Source organism: Patagioenas fasciata, chromosome 2, assembly GCF_037038585.1.
Source record: "Patagioenas fasciata isolate bPatFas1 chromosome 2, bPatFas1.hap1, whole genome shotgun sequence".
NCBI classification, from domain to species: domain Eukaryota; kingdom Metazoa; phylum Chordata; class Aves; order Columbiformes; family Columbidae; genus Patagioenas; species Patagioenas fasciata.
Window position 1 is genome coordinate 45,005,439 of NC_092521.1, and position 16,068 is coordinate 45,021,506.

The window sequence follows — 16,068 nt, forward strand, 5'->3', positions numbered from 1 at the left end:
TTAGTGTAAGAAGAAAGATTTAATGGCATCAAAATAATTCAAATTAAATCAAGTAAGAAAATGTTGCAATGCACTTCAGCCAAACCATCACAAATTATATGTTATATAAATACAGACACAAGGTAGCTGGCAGCTACAAATCCACCAATTCTGGAAGTGTCCAATTTGTCTAAAATGTGTAAACTTACAAATACCAATTAAACCTTCCATTAAAAAAAAAAAAAAAACACAAAACAAAAAACAAAACAAAACACAACACACCACCTAGTTTATTGCTTTTAGAGGTTCATTCTTTACATCAGAAATAGGCAAAGGCATATCAAAGAAAGGTACCTGGCTGTTGATGGCTTTTGATTAAATTCACTTTTTCAAAAGAACCACTAAATAAAATTTTGACTGCAAATAGCTGACTCACTCCCAATGCTACATGCTCTCACCCGAATGAACAAAGGCTTGAATTTTCCAAGAGGGGAGGCAGGGTGGGGAAAGAAGGTATCATTTCCAAAAGGAGAGCATTAACTGTTTTCTTATGAGAAATCAGTAACAGAACTAAAACCAGTGTTCCCACCAGACAGAATACATTGAAAAAACAGACCAACAATTGCAGGAGAGGCAGAAAGCATTCTAGCTACGAAGAGAGTGGTGTCATGGCATATGATACATGGAATGCAGATGGAAATATGATGATCTGTACCACAGGTGTAATTTTTATTAAAGCTTTCTGAAGTTTCTTTTTTGTGTGTGTTCCAGAAAAGGTAAAAGTAGAGCAGAGAAGAAAAAAAGGCAAGGAACATAAAAGAGGAAAAGATGCAAGATCAAGGCATTAACTGCAAAAGCAAGACAAAGGACTGAGAACTAGGACAGACTTCAGCAACGTGGTCTGAAAACTGCTCAGAGGTCAAGTAAGCAAACTGAAAGTTATGCTTATTTCTCAAAAGAATCTAGAGGGGAGGTAAAAGGGTAAGTGGGAGAGGCAAGGTTTTTTGGTTTTGTTTTGGCGTTGTTTTGGGGGGTTGTTTTGCTTTAAATATATACAGATACACAATGGAAGCTTGTCTAAAGAAGTGGTACTACAGATGGCAGAACTTACGCCCCTGCAACAAATGCAACACCTTGACCTCCCAAGTAAACGACACATACAAAAGTGGTCAGAATAAAAGGTGCATGTAAAACCAGCAGCAATATTATGTTTGGTTTTCCACTACTTTTGCAAGTTACTGTACATATATTACATCACTATTATAGAAATGGCACAGCCTCAGACACTTTCCACATTTTATTTACATTTTAAGACTAACTTTAATCTCAATCACATATCCATACATTTCCTTTGTTTCACTAAAACTTAAATGCATGGTTTATTAGAACAAAGACCGTAAACAAATATTTGCCATGTCCGATACATGTAACACACAGGAGCTGCTTAACAGAAATCAATCCCCCCATTTTATAAATACAGGTATCAAAACAATCTTGAACATACTTTGTGACACTACTAGTAGTCGGCACCCACACCCTTGCAAAATTAAACAAGATGAGCAATGGTATTCACTGTACCTGCTACTTTAAAACAAATTTAACTGCAGCTCTTTTACTAAGCAAGATGGATAAAGCATGCCATTTATATTTTGCCTTCTCAAGAGATTATTTTCAGAAACATATATTATTCCACAGCAATCTGACACTTTCTGTCATGCTTTCATCTTGTAAAACCTGAATTCCAATTCTAGGCTATTTCAGGCTTATGCTTAAATGACAGTGCCTCGATAAGAGGAAAAAAAAAATAATTGTGCTGCCTTTTTCTCCCATAGTGCCTGAAAACATATTGGGCATACATATATTATATATATTCTTACAAATGTCCAGGTCATGTATACCGGCGGAAATTCTTTTAAATGTGTGGGTGTTTGCATTGTGAGATTTAATCAAGACATTAACATGAGTAGAAGGTTGTTGTTTTAAGACAGAAGTTTGAGAATAGGCTAAAATTAATTGTTGTAAGTTTGTCCCTCTGGAGGTTGTGGAAGCTTCATATTTTCTTTGGACATCATTAGACGTCTTAGCTCTTGAAGTACAACTTTAATGCTATAAGAATTTTGCCATTTTGCTAACACTGGTATGCTCCGTGCATCCACCTGAAAAAAGAAGAGAGAGCTATAAGTTATGATGAAACACAAAATCTCTACATAAATAACTGCTATTGACCTAATTGTTCTATGAAAGGGTCTAAGCATTCCCTGACACTTCCTCTGTGGTATAAAGTCCCTGCGTACATAAAACATTTTAAGGAAAACAACTGTATACTTACAAACAGATACAGATTCTGCAATGAAATCCATGCAGGTGCACCCTTCCATCTGTGCTGAAACTAATATTAGCAAGAAGGAAAGGGGTAGGGGGGGAGGAGGAGATGAGTGAACCATTCACTGCAAAACTGGAGCCATATCTTGTAAAATGTATTAATAGTTTCAAATTACACCCAAAAAAGAAAACAATAATCACCCTGGTTATCCCAATATATACACTTGGGTTCTCCTCAGTTCTTTAAAATAACCTGCCACAAAAAGAGTCCATAGGATTCCTTTCTAAAGGAAAATTTATTTTGTTTTCCCCTTGCTACAAGTTTTGGTAGTGATTTATTTTACATTGATACTATGTGATGTTTCTGATACATCAAGAATCACTATGTATACTAAGAAATGGCTTGAAATATTGAAATAACTGATTCATCATGTTTGGACATTTCTTAGTTCTTTGCATCCTTCTTACAGTAAGTCATCTTATGGAGCCATGAAGATTACTGTACATCACTTACCAATTTGAATATGAACTGAAAGGAAAGGACATGGGACTTCTCCTATGCGTTTATAAAACCTGTGGGACAATTTACACAATTATATTATAACAGGGAGGTTTCCATAGGTAAGTCAGCAATTGAAAGTCAGCTGGGGAACTGTTTTGGCAGCAGGTAAGTCGTGGCTACCCAGCCCCTGCAAGGAGAAACTTAAGAAGACAGAGGGGCCTTCAGCTGTGCAACTGCACATCAGGCCCATGGACAGGAATTGAGCTACTGCACGCTACTGAATTCCATTGGCAGCATAGCACAGGCAGCCCACATGGCAGCATAGAACATCAAGAAGTGTCTTATCCCATCTTAATTAGGGCAAACAAAGAAAAAAACCACACTGGAATCAGAAATAAGAATGTTAGCACGGACATTTTATTTGTAGGTTGTTTGAAGTGAAGCTGTTTATTTTCAGAACACTAGATGAGACTAAATCTTTTTGCAGGAGGAAACTGAGGCCAAGGTTTAACAACCTGCTGGCTTGGGCAGGAATACAATTATAGCCCAAGATATTTCTGCTCTCTCCCACTAGGAACTTGCTCCTTTATCAGTGCTACTATCACGTCTCAGCTCAGGTGAACCACAGAATGTATGTGGAGCTGCTTTCTGACCTGAACCCACTCAGTTTTAAAAAACACTTTGGAAAGAAGTCCCTAAGCAGGATCCCTGACCCAATTCACAGCTCAGCACTATAAGCATTTCTCTTAAAACAAATAATGTTCTCCTCAGAGTCAGGAACCCCTTAAAGTCAGCAGAGCTGCCAAAGCTGCCACAGTATAAAAGGCAGTCAGATTACTTACTAATTATTGCAAAGATGAATAAATTAGGAAGACAAAGAGCATCAAAAGGAAAGCTCCATTATGGGTATTTAAAACTGATATGATCTTGCTGCATGAGTGTATGAGCTAATACACAAAGGTTTTGAAAGTAACACTGGTCAGACCATCACTGTAATTCCTGGACTACTATTACTACCTTTTTAAAAGAGTTATTTGGTTTAATGTGGTAGATAAAAAGTAATATCAGAGCAGAATAATCTTTACAATTGGAAAATAGGTTCCCTTAAAAAGCAGATTATTAGATAAAACCACCAGTGAGTAAAAGGGAAATTCTATGACTCCTGTTATCAGTTAGCAGGTTAAGTAAGGCATCGCTTAGCCTGAATCTTTGTTCTGAGGTACCAAGTTCTTACAGATCTCTTCCTCTCCAATCCTTCCAGATAAGATAAAAGAAGGACAGTCCAGAGTCTCTATGCAATGAGCTGGACCCAGCAAACTAGTAACAACATTAATTAATTTCAAAAGTTAGAATAATAAATATCACGCTACTCAAAATTGTTCTCTATAAAGAAAATGCCACAAGAAATGCATGAGAACACTGTTTTTACTCATGGGGTCCTACAGAAAGAAAAAAAAAATCATGGTGGTTAAGTATCATAGTAACAGAAGAAACAAGGGCTCAGATCTTATATTCACTTAGCATATACCTGCAGATGTTGAAGAGCTTATTTCCCCAGCTCACACAGACACACCTACTAACATTTGTTAATACCTCTCTGCAGATAACCTGACATTCTCTTCAATTTAGCAAAATGGAACAAAATGTGAGAGTACTCCCTGAATGCTTTGGTGTAAGTCCTTTTACAGGCCAGTAGTTTAAAAAGCTTCCATGTTAGTCTGAATCACAATACTAAACAACCTGAGGAGAGGTCACATTACGTGTCACTGACCTGTTAAAAAGAAAAAAACTATAATCTCCCTGAGAAAAAATAGGGGGGAAAGAAGCCACAGTGAACAACTATCAAGGACTACGTAATGGTTGCAAAAGAAGATTCCCAACCATAGAAGATGTGCCCTTGAGGGTGGAAGCCCATATGATAAAAAAATGTTCAAGAAGATCACTGATAAACCAACATGGATAAGAAGAAAAAGGTAGGTCTAGATTATGATAGGTTAGAGAAAGAAAACTAATATAATTGGCAAAAAACATCTGGAAAGACAGCTGCTCTTGGAGTCCCCACGTGAATGTCTATCTTCAGCCTGGAAATTCTGCTTTCACACTGTCTTCCCTCGCCTCACTTCTCAACTTTGCCTTTACCGGCTCTCAGGTCTGGAGATCTGCCTCAACTATCGCACGTAGCAATCAGTCACCAGTGCTGTCCAAATAATGCAATTCTACATACACTGGCTGTACTGCAATACGAGACCTCATTACTTCAAAGTAAGATCCTCCAGCTTTTCTTCTTTAGCTGGGAAATTGTAACAACAAACTCACAGACTGTAAACTCTGCTTTAACAATGTGATGAATGTTCTCTGAGTAAAGACTGCTGGAACAGGACATTCCCATTGCTGTTTATCTCAAGTCTCTTTTCTGCAAGTTACCAACTTTTTTCATGACATCTTGCAGCAGTAAAGATTTTGGCTCAGGTTCTGTTTTCTGTGTTGCAGAATTTATTTCCAAGTTAGTGCACAATAAATTCCCTTTATGAAGAACGATGATAAGATATTTGGAAGAATGATACACACTATGTTCGAATCACACAAAAACATTAGTTAATATTCAAGTACACATCCTGGGACACAGAGGAAAAAAATGTCAAGGTCACTTAAAGGCTAATAAAAGCTGGAAACCGCAATCTGAAGTCTATTTTATTCTAGGGGTCCACCATCATAAATGCTTAAAGAACAGCAATAAAAACAATACATATCATGCATTTTTCCCCCTAAACAACTGAAATGAAAACGAATAATTTTATACAATGTTGCAAAGTATTCAGTGTTTATAATGTTCCAAATATCTTAACTTCAAGAAGTAGCAAACTGCTGCTTCTACAACAATCATACTTCAAGCACTAACCGGACAACAGTTTACAGGTTTATAGCTAAATCCAAAGTGAGTTTAAATGAAACAAATCTTTCCAGCTCTAAATGGTATCTAAATGAAGTGATTGCAAATCCTGCAAGACAGACTGCGGAAGAGAACTCTCACAGATTCAAAAATCAGACATTCTCAAAAGTCCATGGGAAAATAAATAGCATGTCAGAATGCAACCTGTGTTTTATCAATACAGGATACACAAGTCTCCAAGAGAGAAGACCCCACAGCATTAAGAATGGTAATTTAAATACAGTTTTACAGCAGTGATGCCATTAGCACATAAAGGCATTTTGTCCAGCCCTACAGAAGTACTTGGACTAGCTTTTCTGAATTTAGTACCCTAATTCTGTATACAAATGCAGTAGGTCCATAGGCAAACTGAAAAACAGAACTCCACAAAAAGTAAATTGCAGATAAGAAAAGGAAGACAATTTAACAGGGTAACTTAAGCACCTAAGTTTAGTCTTGGGAGATAAAAAACACCTGAAGTAGCTCTTTCCTTTCCCACACTAAATTTATCAAATAGCGATCTCTGAAGAGATGCTGCTGATGGAAAAGTTACTTACAAGCAAAACTCCTCTCTCTGAATAATCAAACAGAAAGTCAATAAACTTGTAACTGTCAGTATCGATAAATTCCTTACACACACGCACTTTTCACGCAATGTGTAAAGGGACTTGTAAGTCAAGAAAGCTGAGAACTGCTGCCAACAAGACAATTATGAGGTTCGTTTCCTTAGAGTCCCAGTAATTCCAGAACATACCCATCTCCTCCCTCCACCAGTAACACTCCAACTCAACAGCAATGATCAGTCTCTAAACTCATGCTGGGAGCCCTATTTTCCTCGGGTGTTAACTGGCACACATCTCCTGCAAAGTGTACTGTAGCAATGTTACAAATGTTTTGTTGTAGTATGGTCATACTGCTACAACGTACAATTTCAGTTGCCCTTTATGTAAGGTCTCTTCACCTCAAGTCACCAACTTTTTCATGAAATGTATAAGCAATGTGATCAAAAGCTGAACACGTCAACAAACAGGGTCTAGAGCTTGTCTGAAAATGAAACTTTGTCATTCACTCAAAGAATGTAGAAAACCACTTATGATCTATTAAATGAAAGACAATCACAAAGTGGGAGAACAGCTTGGAAGAAACAAGAAGGAACTAAGAGAGAAGCAATGTGAACTTTTTCAGGATGTCGAATGTGCCCCCAGTTTATCTGACAGGTTCCAGTGAGCACAATGGCAAAATAAGTTAAAATGCAACATACTGCATTTTAAATTCATTAGTTATGAAAACTGTTTTTATTAAAAGTACTATCTAGTCCTATTTGAATCCGTTACAAAAAATGAGTTATGCATTTGGATAGCAAATGCTTCATAAGATATACTACTTTATAGAACTCTTGAGGAAAAATTAAGTGAAGGTTTTGTATAAGCTTATAAAACTATTAAAATCAAGTTTTCCTGTAGCAATGACTGGATTAACAGTGCTTTTAAAACAACCATGAGGATCTCCTGTCATGGTATTCACCCTGCTCCTCAGCAAGCTGAAGGAGCATAGACTTCTCCAAACAAAGCTCAAGCCAACTGGCTCTGTAACGACGAGCCTCCAGGCTCTGCAGTCCGAAGTTCTGCTTCTGGAAACCACCAGCTACACTCTCAGGCATGCACAGATGAAGCAATGAGAGCATACTTCTTGACGGAATCAGAATAAAACACATCACTAGGGAGATGCATGAAAATAGTATTATAAACATACCAAAAGCTCTGCTGCATTCCAGATTGGCAACTTTTGCTAGTTACAAGCTCTTAATAAACGCATATACTTAGGCGACAAGTCACAGTTGTGATGAAGGGTAGCAGCTGGTTTGTAGATAGTAATATAGTAAAGACGTTCAGGTAGAGTAAAACTGTTGGCTATGCAAGGATTACTTTCAAATTAATTTTACATTATTTCCAAAGTGTTAGTACACTGGCTTTAGATGACCAACCAGTACACTACCCTAACACACAGCTCAGACAAACTCCTGAGAACCTCTCCCTCCGCTACGGTCACTGAGATACTTAAGCTTCACATTGCAGTACAGTTAGTTACACAAATGCAAGTCCATTTTTCTTTTAAATCTTTCAAATTATTTAAATCCCAAAGACGCCCTCTGACTCATCTTTAAGCATTACCTTAACCCAACTACTTTGCATTCAGTAAAGACAAACATACACACAGAGAAGTGTGATATATTATTGTATTTCCTGCTGATATGCACATATACCACCACGAACACAAGAGAGCTCACACCTCTTTTCACTAAGCAATGAGGTACCTCAGGCTTACTCACAGGACTAAGTAACAATCTCACTTAGGCTGCTGCCATTGCTCATGGGTGTAAACTCACCAGACCCTAGGTAAGGGATCAGTGAAAGTAACTTATTGCAAACTGATCTTTAAAATGAATGAGATTACCAGCTATATGAAAAGATCTTAAGACCAAAGCTCAGAATCACCTTGGATTTGAATTAACCCAGTATAAAGAAAATAAGAGTTTAAATACATTGGTTCATTACAGGTGAGTTACTATAATACATCAAGAGTAGGACTCATTGGGAATAACTTTAATTTTTAGTTAATGGAAACATCAGATAAAGTTTGTAATACTGCTACAATATTTAATCTCCTTTTATAAAAGTATTACAAGGGAAATGCCTACATGCAGCTTAAACATGTATTTTTTTCTGTTCAAAACTAAAATCTTCAGTTTCATTTAAAAGAAGCAACTGTTTCAATTCTATAAATAATGCTCATCTCATTGATAAGCCACTAAGAACCACTAGCATATTATAAATAGCTAAAGATTAGAAGCAGTAGGCAACCAAAATTTTATTTAAACCAAGTACTTATAATATAAAATTTCAATACAAAAGCTCTGTCCAACATGCGTTTTCCTCACCTGTGTTGTTCACAGAAATAATTTATAGTACAGATTAACAACATGGTTGATCTTACCATTTCAACTTACCATTCCATTGGAATTATTTATTCCATTCATATTAATTTTAGTTACAAATCTAACTGTAGGAGGTGCTTCTGGATATTTAGGTCCACACTCTACTTTCAGACTGTATATTCTGTTTTCATAGTTTGTCTAGAAAGCAAAAAGACAGACTAATGCATCTTACTGAAAGCTGATTATTAACAAATTTTAAAAAGGCAAAGGCAAGAGGAATAAAGATTAAGGAATATGAAATAATTATAGATCTGTTAATACTATGTATCAACTTCATGGTCTAAGATTACTGATTGATATACTGCTGTTTCTGTTATATTGATTACTTGATTAATATGTATAAATTACACTACTTACTGACTATACCACACAAAAGCTTAAATAGAATAAAATTATTTTTTAAAAAATTCATATTTACTCTTATACTCCCTACCCACATGCATTCCCAAAACAACTTTGGCACAGTAGGGGGCTGAGAGATAATCAATAATCTTTACAAAAATTACCACTTTGCCCTGTTAAAAAAAAAAAATCTAACACTGCAAAAAAAATGGAAATACAGAAAGATGAAGACGCCAATAACTCAACAGTTAAGACACAATCAAGAACAAGATGCAAAGAGTATTTGCAAAAAACATATTATAGAAGTAATTAACACTCCAGAAGATATCTAAGCCTTCCATAGCTGAAGACTGCGTGGCTTACTATAGGATTTGCTAACTTTGAATGGTAAACTGACAGCTAGTTTGTAGAAGATGTCACTCCAAACTGACCATAGCATGGATCATTCTAAGTGCAAATATATTTTGAGAAAGTCCAATTAGAAATCAATCTCTTTTTGTTTGTTTGTTTCATTTTATCAAGTAGGCCATGCACAATAAAAAGTATCGGTGGCTTTGCTGGTTACTGATGCACACACCTCTGGTCCTAAAGGAAGATAAACCCGGTTTCTACACTTGTCTTTCCACTGGCACAACAGACACACCTAATATGAACCCAAAGTAGTAACGCACCTCTGAACTTTCCAGAAGTACCGTCTTTAAGTTGTTCTGCATCAATCAGCTGTCATTGCCTCCAAGCATCAACCACACAGTCAAGTTATCAAATGACAGTCCACTCTGTGATCAGTTAAAAGGCAGAGTAGAAACTCAACTACTGAAGCACCCTAATCCTTCACCTTTGAGAAGCCACAGAAACTTAGCAGCAAGTGAGTCAGAAAGAAATAAGGCATAGGAGGACATATTTTTTTAGAAAAGAAAAAATTAAAAAAAAGGTTTTCTATTATTCTTTCCCATTAAAAGCTGAGGGCCCAATAAAAGTAATCTTGTCTTGCTACAGAGAGCAAGAAAACACAGTAACAAAAATTCTCATTATTCACTCAGACAAAACAATTTATTTGCCCAGAGAGGGATGCTGTCAGTTACACTGGCAACAGGCCAAAAGGTGTATACACTGCTCACAACTATGAAAAATCCTAACAACAGCACCCTTTCTCATTCTCTCATTCCTATCTAGACAGATTCTCAATTTTATTCAGTTTTTCCAAGTCACTGTTTTGCTGCAAACCAAGCATCCCTAAACAGCTTCCCAAAAAGCCTAAAACCACTTCTTTGTAGTTTTTTGGGGGTGGAGGGGTGGCGGTCAGAAAAATGTTTCCTTTAATTAAAAAACAAACAACCAACCTTTCCCTCCTACCTCCAGGCTAGTTCACTTTTCAAATGAAGCAGGAAAACAACCAACCTGATAAGCAATTTTTGCACAGCTCTAGAGAAGCCACATATGTGAAGAACTTGATGCTGTGGAGAGTATTATCAACTAAGTGTTCTGCCTAACTGCACACTGCCTACATCACTCAAACAATTCCACAAGGACCCATCTTCTACAAACCCCGAAACTGGATATGCAATTCTCAAGGTGCCACCACTGGCTTGGGAGCTGGTGGCTTTCATTTTCTACAATCACCATGTACTCCAAGTCATTCTATCAGGAAGACAGCATCTCCCTGAAATGGCCCAAAAATATTACTTGTGTGCACCCTTTCATAAAGAGAATTACAGCAATATATATTGACCAGAATTAAAAGTGCATCCCATGTAGTTTTGGTTTTTTCCTTTAAGCATGAGCTCATACATAATAATCATTCCCTTCGAAGATGTGTTAGGAGTCTACCTTAGGTCAAACCAGAAAACAGTCACAGGTAGTTCTGGAGGCTGTTTGGAGAGTCAGGGAGACATTTCAGTCAGCAAGTTCTTTTCAAAACCCATAAGACTACAAACTTCTTTACAAGGTATTCAAACACCCTGATTCCACAGAAACTAGTATTGGAAGCATATCATCATTACACTTATATTTTAAATTGGTTCTCTCTCACATGCACCCAAATCTTAGGAGCTCAGCACAATTATACAGATGTTCAAATCAGTCTCCTGCAAGATGCAACTAACTCTGACTTCCAAATGGAGCTTGAATTACACTTAATCTAACTCTGGAAGGCATTCATCTTCACTGAGGCCAAGTTCTGATGTCAGTTCTTGTCTTGGATAGTTCTCCCAATAACCCCTGCAGCACTGAACACCACACAAAATAGTAACCTCATGTTAGCAGTGAAAGACATATGCTAACTTCGAGCTACAGGAGGTATACTCATTTAAAGTTATCATTTACTCCGTGATCTTTTGTATCATACTGTAACTCATGAGAAAGCATGCACAAAAGATGTATCCATTCATATCTGATGAGGCTGATACTCAGGATAAGAGAGGATTCCTTCTCTTGCACGTTTTATCAGCCTAGATGACATTCTACAAAACTCAAAAGCTCAGAAGGATTTCAACTTTGTGTATGTATTTTATCTTACTAGAGGTACTTAAAAACTGCTTGGTCTTTTGGCATGATTCAACTGAAATGGATAAACTGATATACTGCAAGACTATTTGATACAACTTGTGAAAGTCAAAAACATATTGCCAGTTTACTACAGAATGGAAATTACTAGGCACATATGACAAACTGTGGAAGGACAGTTATCCTGTTTACTGTAGTATCACTGTACACTTATGTGCAGGAATGGTAGGAATATATTCAGCCTGTATTTCCAAGTCAGTAATAAGTCTCAAATCACAACTCATTTATACAGACAGCTGCAGAAACATGTGCTAGGGAAGACTACACTGAAAACACTTACATGTCAGGAAGTGGTAAATTCTAACATGAATATAACGTGTTTCTACAACTTCATACATTGAATTTTAACTAATTCCTTTACACTGTAGCAAAGTAACATTTTTAGTATTTTGTATTCCCTACAAACTTAAGAAAAACATTTCAATTAATCACACTTACCCTTGGTGGCCCAATAATCATTCCTGTCCATCTGGTGAGTGTCATATCTTCGTCATCTTCAAGGCCCCAGCTTACTGTACCATCACCTACTCCCTTTTGCCCTTCTTCAAGTTCTTCCAACAAGCGAAAATTACGAGGTACTTTAACTAGAGAAAAGTGAAGAATGTCATTAATACCGTTCACATTTAAGGAAAAGGTAAACAATTTCATTGCTTTTACTTGTTGTGCACTAGGAACTGCTGAATATATTTTCAAAGCCAAACAAGTATTTCCTGGGTTAATTTCTTTAGCACTCAAATTGTTCTGAAGCTTGTTACTACCAAGCGATAGCAATATAAACTATAAAAGAGAAAATGAGAGGTCTCTTTAGTTTGAGATGGCTTGATTCAGATGCTCTTTCCCAAGCAGAGTACTGTTTAGAGCCAGTGTATTTCCAAATTAATTCACTGTCTCTCAAGTTCCAGTCAACTAGAATCCACATAAAATTGATATGGCAAATTCCCCCGCAAAATAATTAAGGAATACAACATCTAACACAAACATCTTAACTGTAAACTGTAAGAGAAAGATTGAAACATTTTCATCTGATTTAAAGAAAACTCAAAGTTTAGTTTCTGAAAACAAATTTAAAAAATCAATACTTTTTAGTGGAGTGATTTTTCTTCCCACTTAACAGAAAAAAAAGCAGCACAGAAACACAATTAAGTTGTTAGAAATAATGACATATTCACAACAGAATACTGAGATGTACTGCCTCTAAAGAGAGCCAATATTCACTTACAGAACTATAATTACTGAATTTTTATTATTATACATGGAAACAGACAGATACAGATAGGTATTAAAGTGGATACTTAATTGCTTTACATCACAGAAGCTAAAATGGTATTTCAGCACCGATGAAGGGAACAAAGCTGATTAGCACTTGTGCATGCAATCATGGGATGCTTTTATTTTCAAATAAAATATGCACAATGATGTAGTAGCAATATTACAAGTTCAATTTTCTTACAGCTGCTTATAGTTATATTTTTTCTTACAGATACCTACAGCTATAGTGTTTTCTATGATTTTTACTAGAGATCTTTTTTCATACTGAAAGAATCCAAGTACTCTATAAAACTAAAACTCAAAGACTAGGTACATACAAAGTTGTTATCAAGGAATGCCTACTACGCAAGTTTGAAAAAGACGGCAGTCAAAGAGCATTGTTTTTCGTATCAGTTATTTAGTCACTGTGATTTCAGGTTGTGCATTACCCTAGTCTGTATTCCAAGTGGTCTCTATGCAAAAAATGAAGACCAATAGTATACAACATGATTATTCATTCAATTCATAGGCATATAGACCAGCACAGATATACACACCCTTCAGAAACTATTCAAATACCTTATCTTGTGTGACTATGGTTTCTCTTAAACTGTGCTTAAAACAGGTTTTGGGGCTTTTATAAATAACACAGACTAAGGAAATGCTCCTAAAAATTGCAGAAAAGACTGCCTCAGAGTTCTCCAAATTCCCCAGGGAAAGCACTAAGAGCATACTATCAGGACAGGGCAAGGAAATCAAATCACTCACGTATGGCCTCACCTTCCTTCCCGCTTTTGTACTGCCCCTCATCTGAGCCCATAACGAGCTATTTCAGTTGTTAGCTGAGCAGAAAATTATACATTTTGGTTAGTCGCCTGACAGCTTAATGAACCACTCCAGCTCACAGAGAGATCTGAGGAGTACTAGCATGAAGGTGCAGTCATGATAGCAAAAACTCAAATAACCTCAATGTAAAAATACGTTTTAATGGAGTTAAACTACTCTGGAAGCTTATTTTCACAGATAAGAGTTCGCATATGATTACCTGAAAATAGTAGCACCATACATCAAGGAGCAGATAATTACTCAATACTTAAGCATACATCCTTTCAAAAAGCTTCACTGGAATTCATTTCACCTTTCTTTTGGTCCCATCCTGACTAGTTATTAACATTAGACCTGTACATGCACATATCTCATTCAGAGTAGGGATGAAAACTGTCAATTGCGTTTCTATCACATTAAAGAGCACAAGGTTTTTACTTTTGCTCCAGATTCATATGTGCTCTGGAATGGAGTCTGCCAGTAAAAGGCAATGTTAATCTTGAAAACAAACTAAGAAACAAACAAAAATTTAAACCAGCAGGATAAACTTTAGCACCCAATCATTCTCTTAGTCTCCTCCAGCAGCTTTGATCCATTATTTCTCAGAATTCCTGCAGAACTTCTGATTTACAGTTTACCTCTTCAAAAATCACATGAAAGATGTTAGAAAACAGGCTTTAAATTTATTTCTGATCACCTGCCACCACCATCTGGCACAGCTGAGATGACCCAGCTGGTTATTGCCAGGAGAAGAGGTTCCACACATTCTCCCAAGACTCTTGCTATTGTACTAACCAGGCTCCTCTATTCTATTAGCTAAACGGGCACACTAATTCAGCAAAAAGCTGTTTTTCCTTTAGGCAAAAATCAAATCCAACCAGTTAATCAACAGAATTGACTCAGGAAGAAAGATCAACAAATGCCAGAGCTGATCGTTGTGTCTTTCAGTGCCTTTGCAAAACCACGGATGTGGGGACAAGGGAGTTTTTTTGTGGCAAAAAGCCATTGGGCTGGCTCAGTTGTATAATAAAATTGTGCTCAACACACAAAACTGTAGAAGACGACAGTTACTAGAAAATAACAACCCTTTATGACTGACTGTCTTGTGTTCATCACATTTTTTCCACTAAGTTTTCTGTGCTCACCAGCTCCTTGAACTGCCCAAGGGGAGCAGTGACAGATGTGGGAAAGCTCCAGAAAATCTCCAGTAAATAATTTAGATCTGCTCCGAAAAAAAGACAAAAACATCTGACAGCAGGTTTCGGGCTCCTCACACTAACATTCCTATCAGTGCAAGAACTAAGTCAGAAAAGACTGTTCTGGGGTTAAAAATAAGAGTCAAAACACCTAATGTTTTAAAAAAATCCACCTTACCAAGATTCCAATCCATTTAAAAACCCCACGGAGGATAAAAAACCCACATCAAGACCACCACCAAAAAACTAATTCTCTACTAAAACTGGCCCAAATACATGTTCAAACAGGTTCCCTTTCAGAAAGTTACACAGTCCTACAAACATTTGTGTAGGGGTCACCAGAAATTATTGTATGAATCAAGATAAAACCACTATTTTTTAAAAGCACTTCAATATTCAAGATGTTAGCTCACCTCTCCAAACATTTTCTATTTCTTTATTTATGAGTTCATAGGAAATGCTCAAGATCTTTCTTTTTATGCAACTCTACATTTAAGATTTGGACAACAACTGCTCCCACCCTATTTCCAAAGAGATGCTCTGATTTGTCAATTGACATCAGATGGGCAGAGCAGCAAGCTGTGCACATCTTGATTATGTATGTCTGCTAGAGCTTTATGCAACAAAGGATTACCAGGTCACTCTTTCCTAGCATATGTGTTTAATGTTTTATTCTCAATACTTCAAATTTCAATTGGAATCACTACTGAATCACATTGTTGATAGACTTCTGACAAATGACACAGAATCTATTAAAAAGAAAATAACACAATGGATAAAAAAAAATCTTCATAATTACAGTCTTAGAAACCAACAGTAAAATGAACTGGAATTAAATGCTAATGCTGTCCTGAGCGTCCACTCATGCACTTGCACACACTACTGCACTCTACATGTTTGCTTTGGTCATGCTATAATCTTCACATAATACAAGTCTACCTGGCTTGAAGAACAGAATACACGTTACATAAGATTGCACCTTCTTTCCAGTAAAACAACAGCACAAATTTTTATCTAGAAGATCAAGTAATGATGGTCAGGATGTTTTGGAAATTAAGTTTGTTCCCAACAGTGAGAAGAACGATAGTTTTTTTTATTTTATATTTTATGTATCTCAGAGGGCACAATCTAAATTGTATGTTAATCGTGCACACACATCTTGGAGTTT

General features: G+C 36.6%; 1 protein-coding gene across 4 annotated transcripts in view; it reads right to left on the bottom strand.

Annotated features, from left to right (window-relative positions):
- Positions 1 to 1,261: 1,261 nt before the first annotated feature.
- Positions 1,262 to 16,068, bottom strand: part of UBE2V2 (ubiquitin conjugating enzyme E2 V2) — a 29,301-nt gene continuing 14,494 nt past the window's right edge. Inside the window, exons 1-4 of one of the 4 annotated variants that reach the window (XM_071804132.1) lie at positions 13,660 to 13,724; positions 12,070 to 12,215; positions 8,740 to 8,865; positions 1,262 to 2,135 (exon numbers count right to left, since the gene is read on the bottom strand). In XM_071804132.1, coding sequence (XP_071660233.1) covers positions 1,989 to 2,135; positions 8,740 to 8,865; positions 12,070 to 12,215; positions 13,660 to 13,699 — 459 coding nt within the window. In that variant the 5' untranslated portion in view covers positions 13,700 to 13,724 and the 3' untranslated portion in view covers positions 1,262 to 1,988. Of the gene's footprint in view, positions 2,136 to 8,726; positions 8,866 to 12,069; positions 12,216 to 13,659; positions 13,725 to 16,068 lie in introns of those variants that run through there. The other 3 variants (XM_071804134.1, XM_065832437.2, XM_071804133.1) reach the window with 3 other exon arrangements.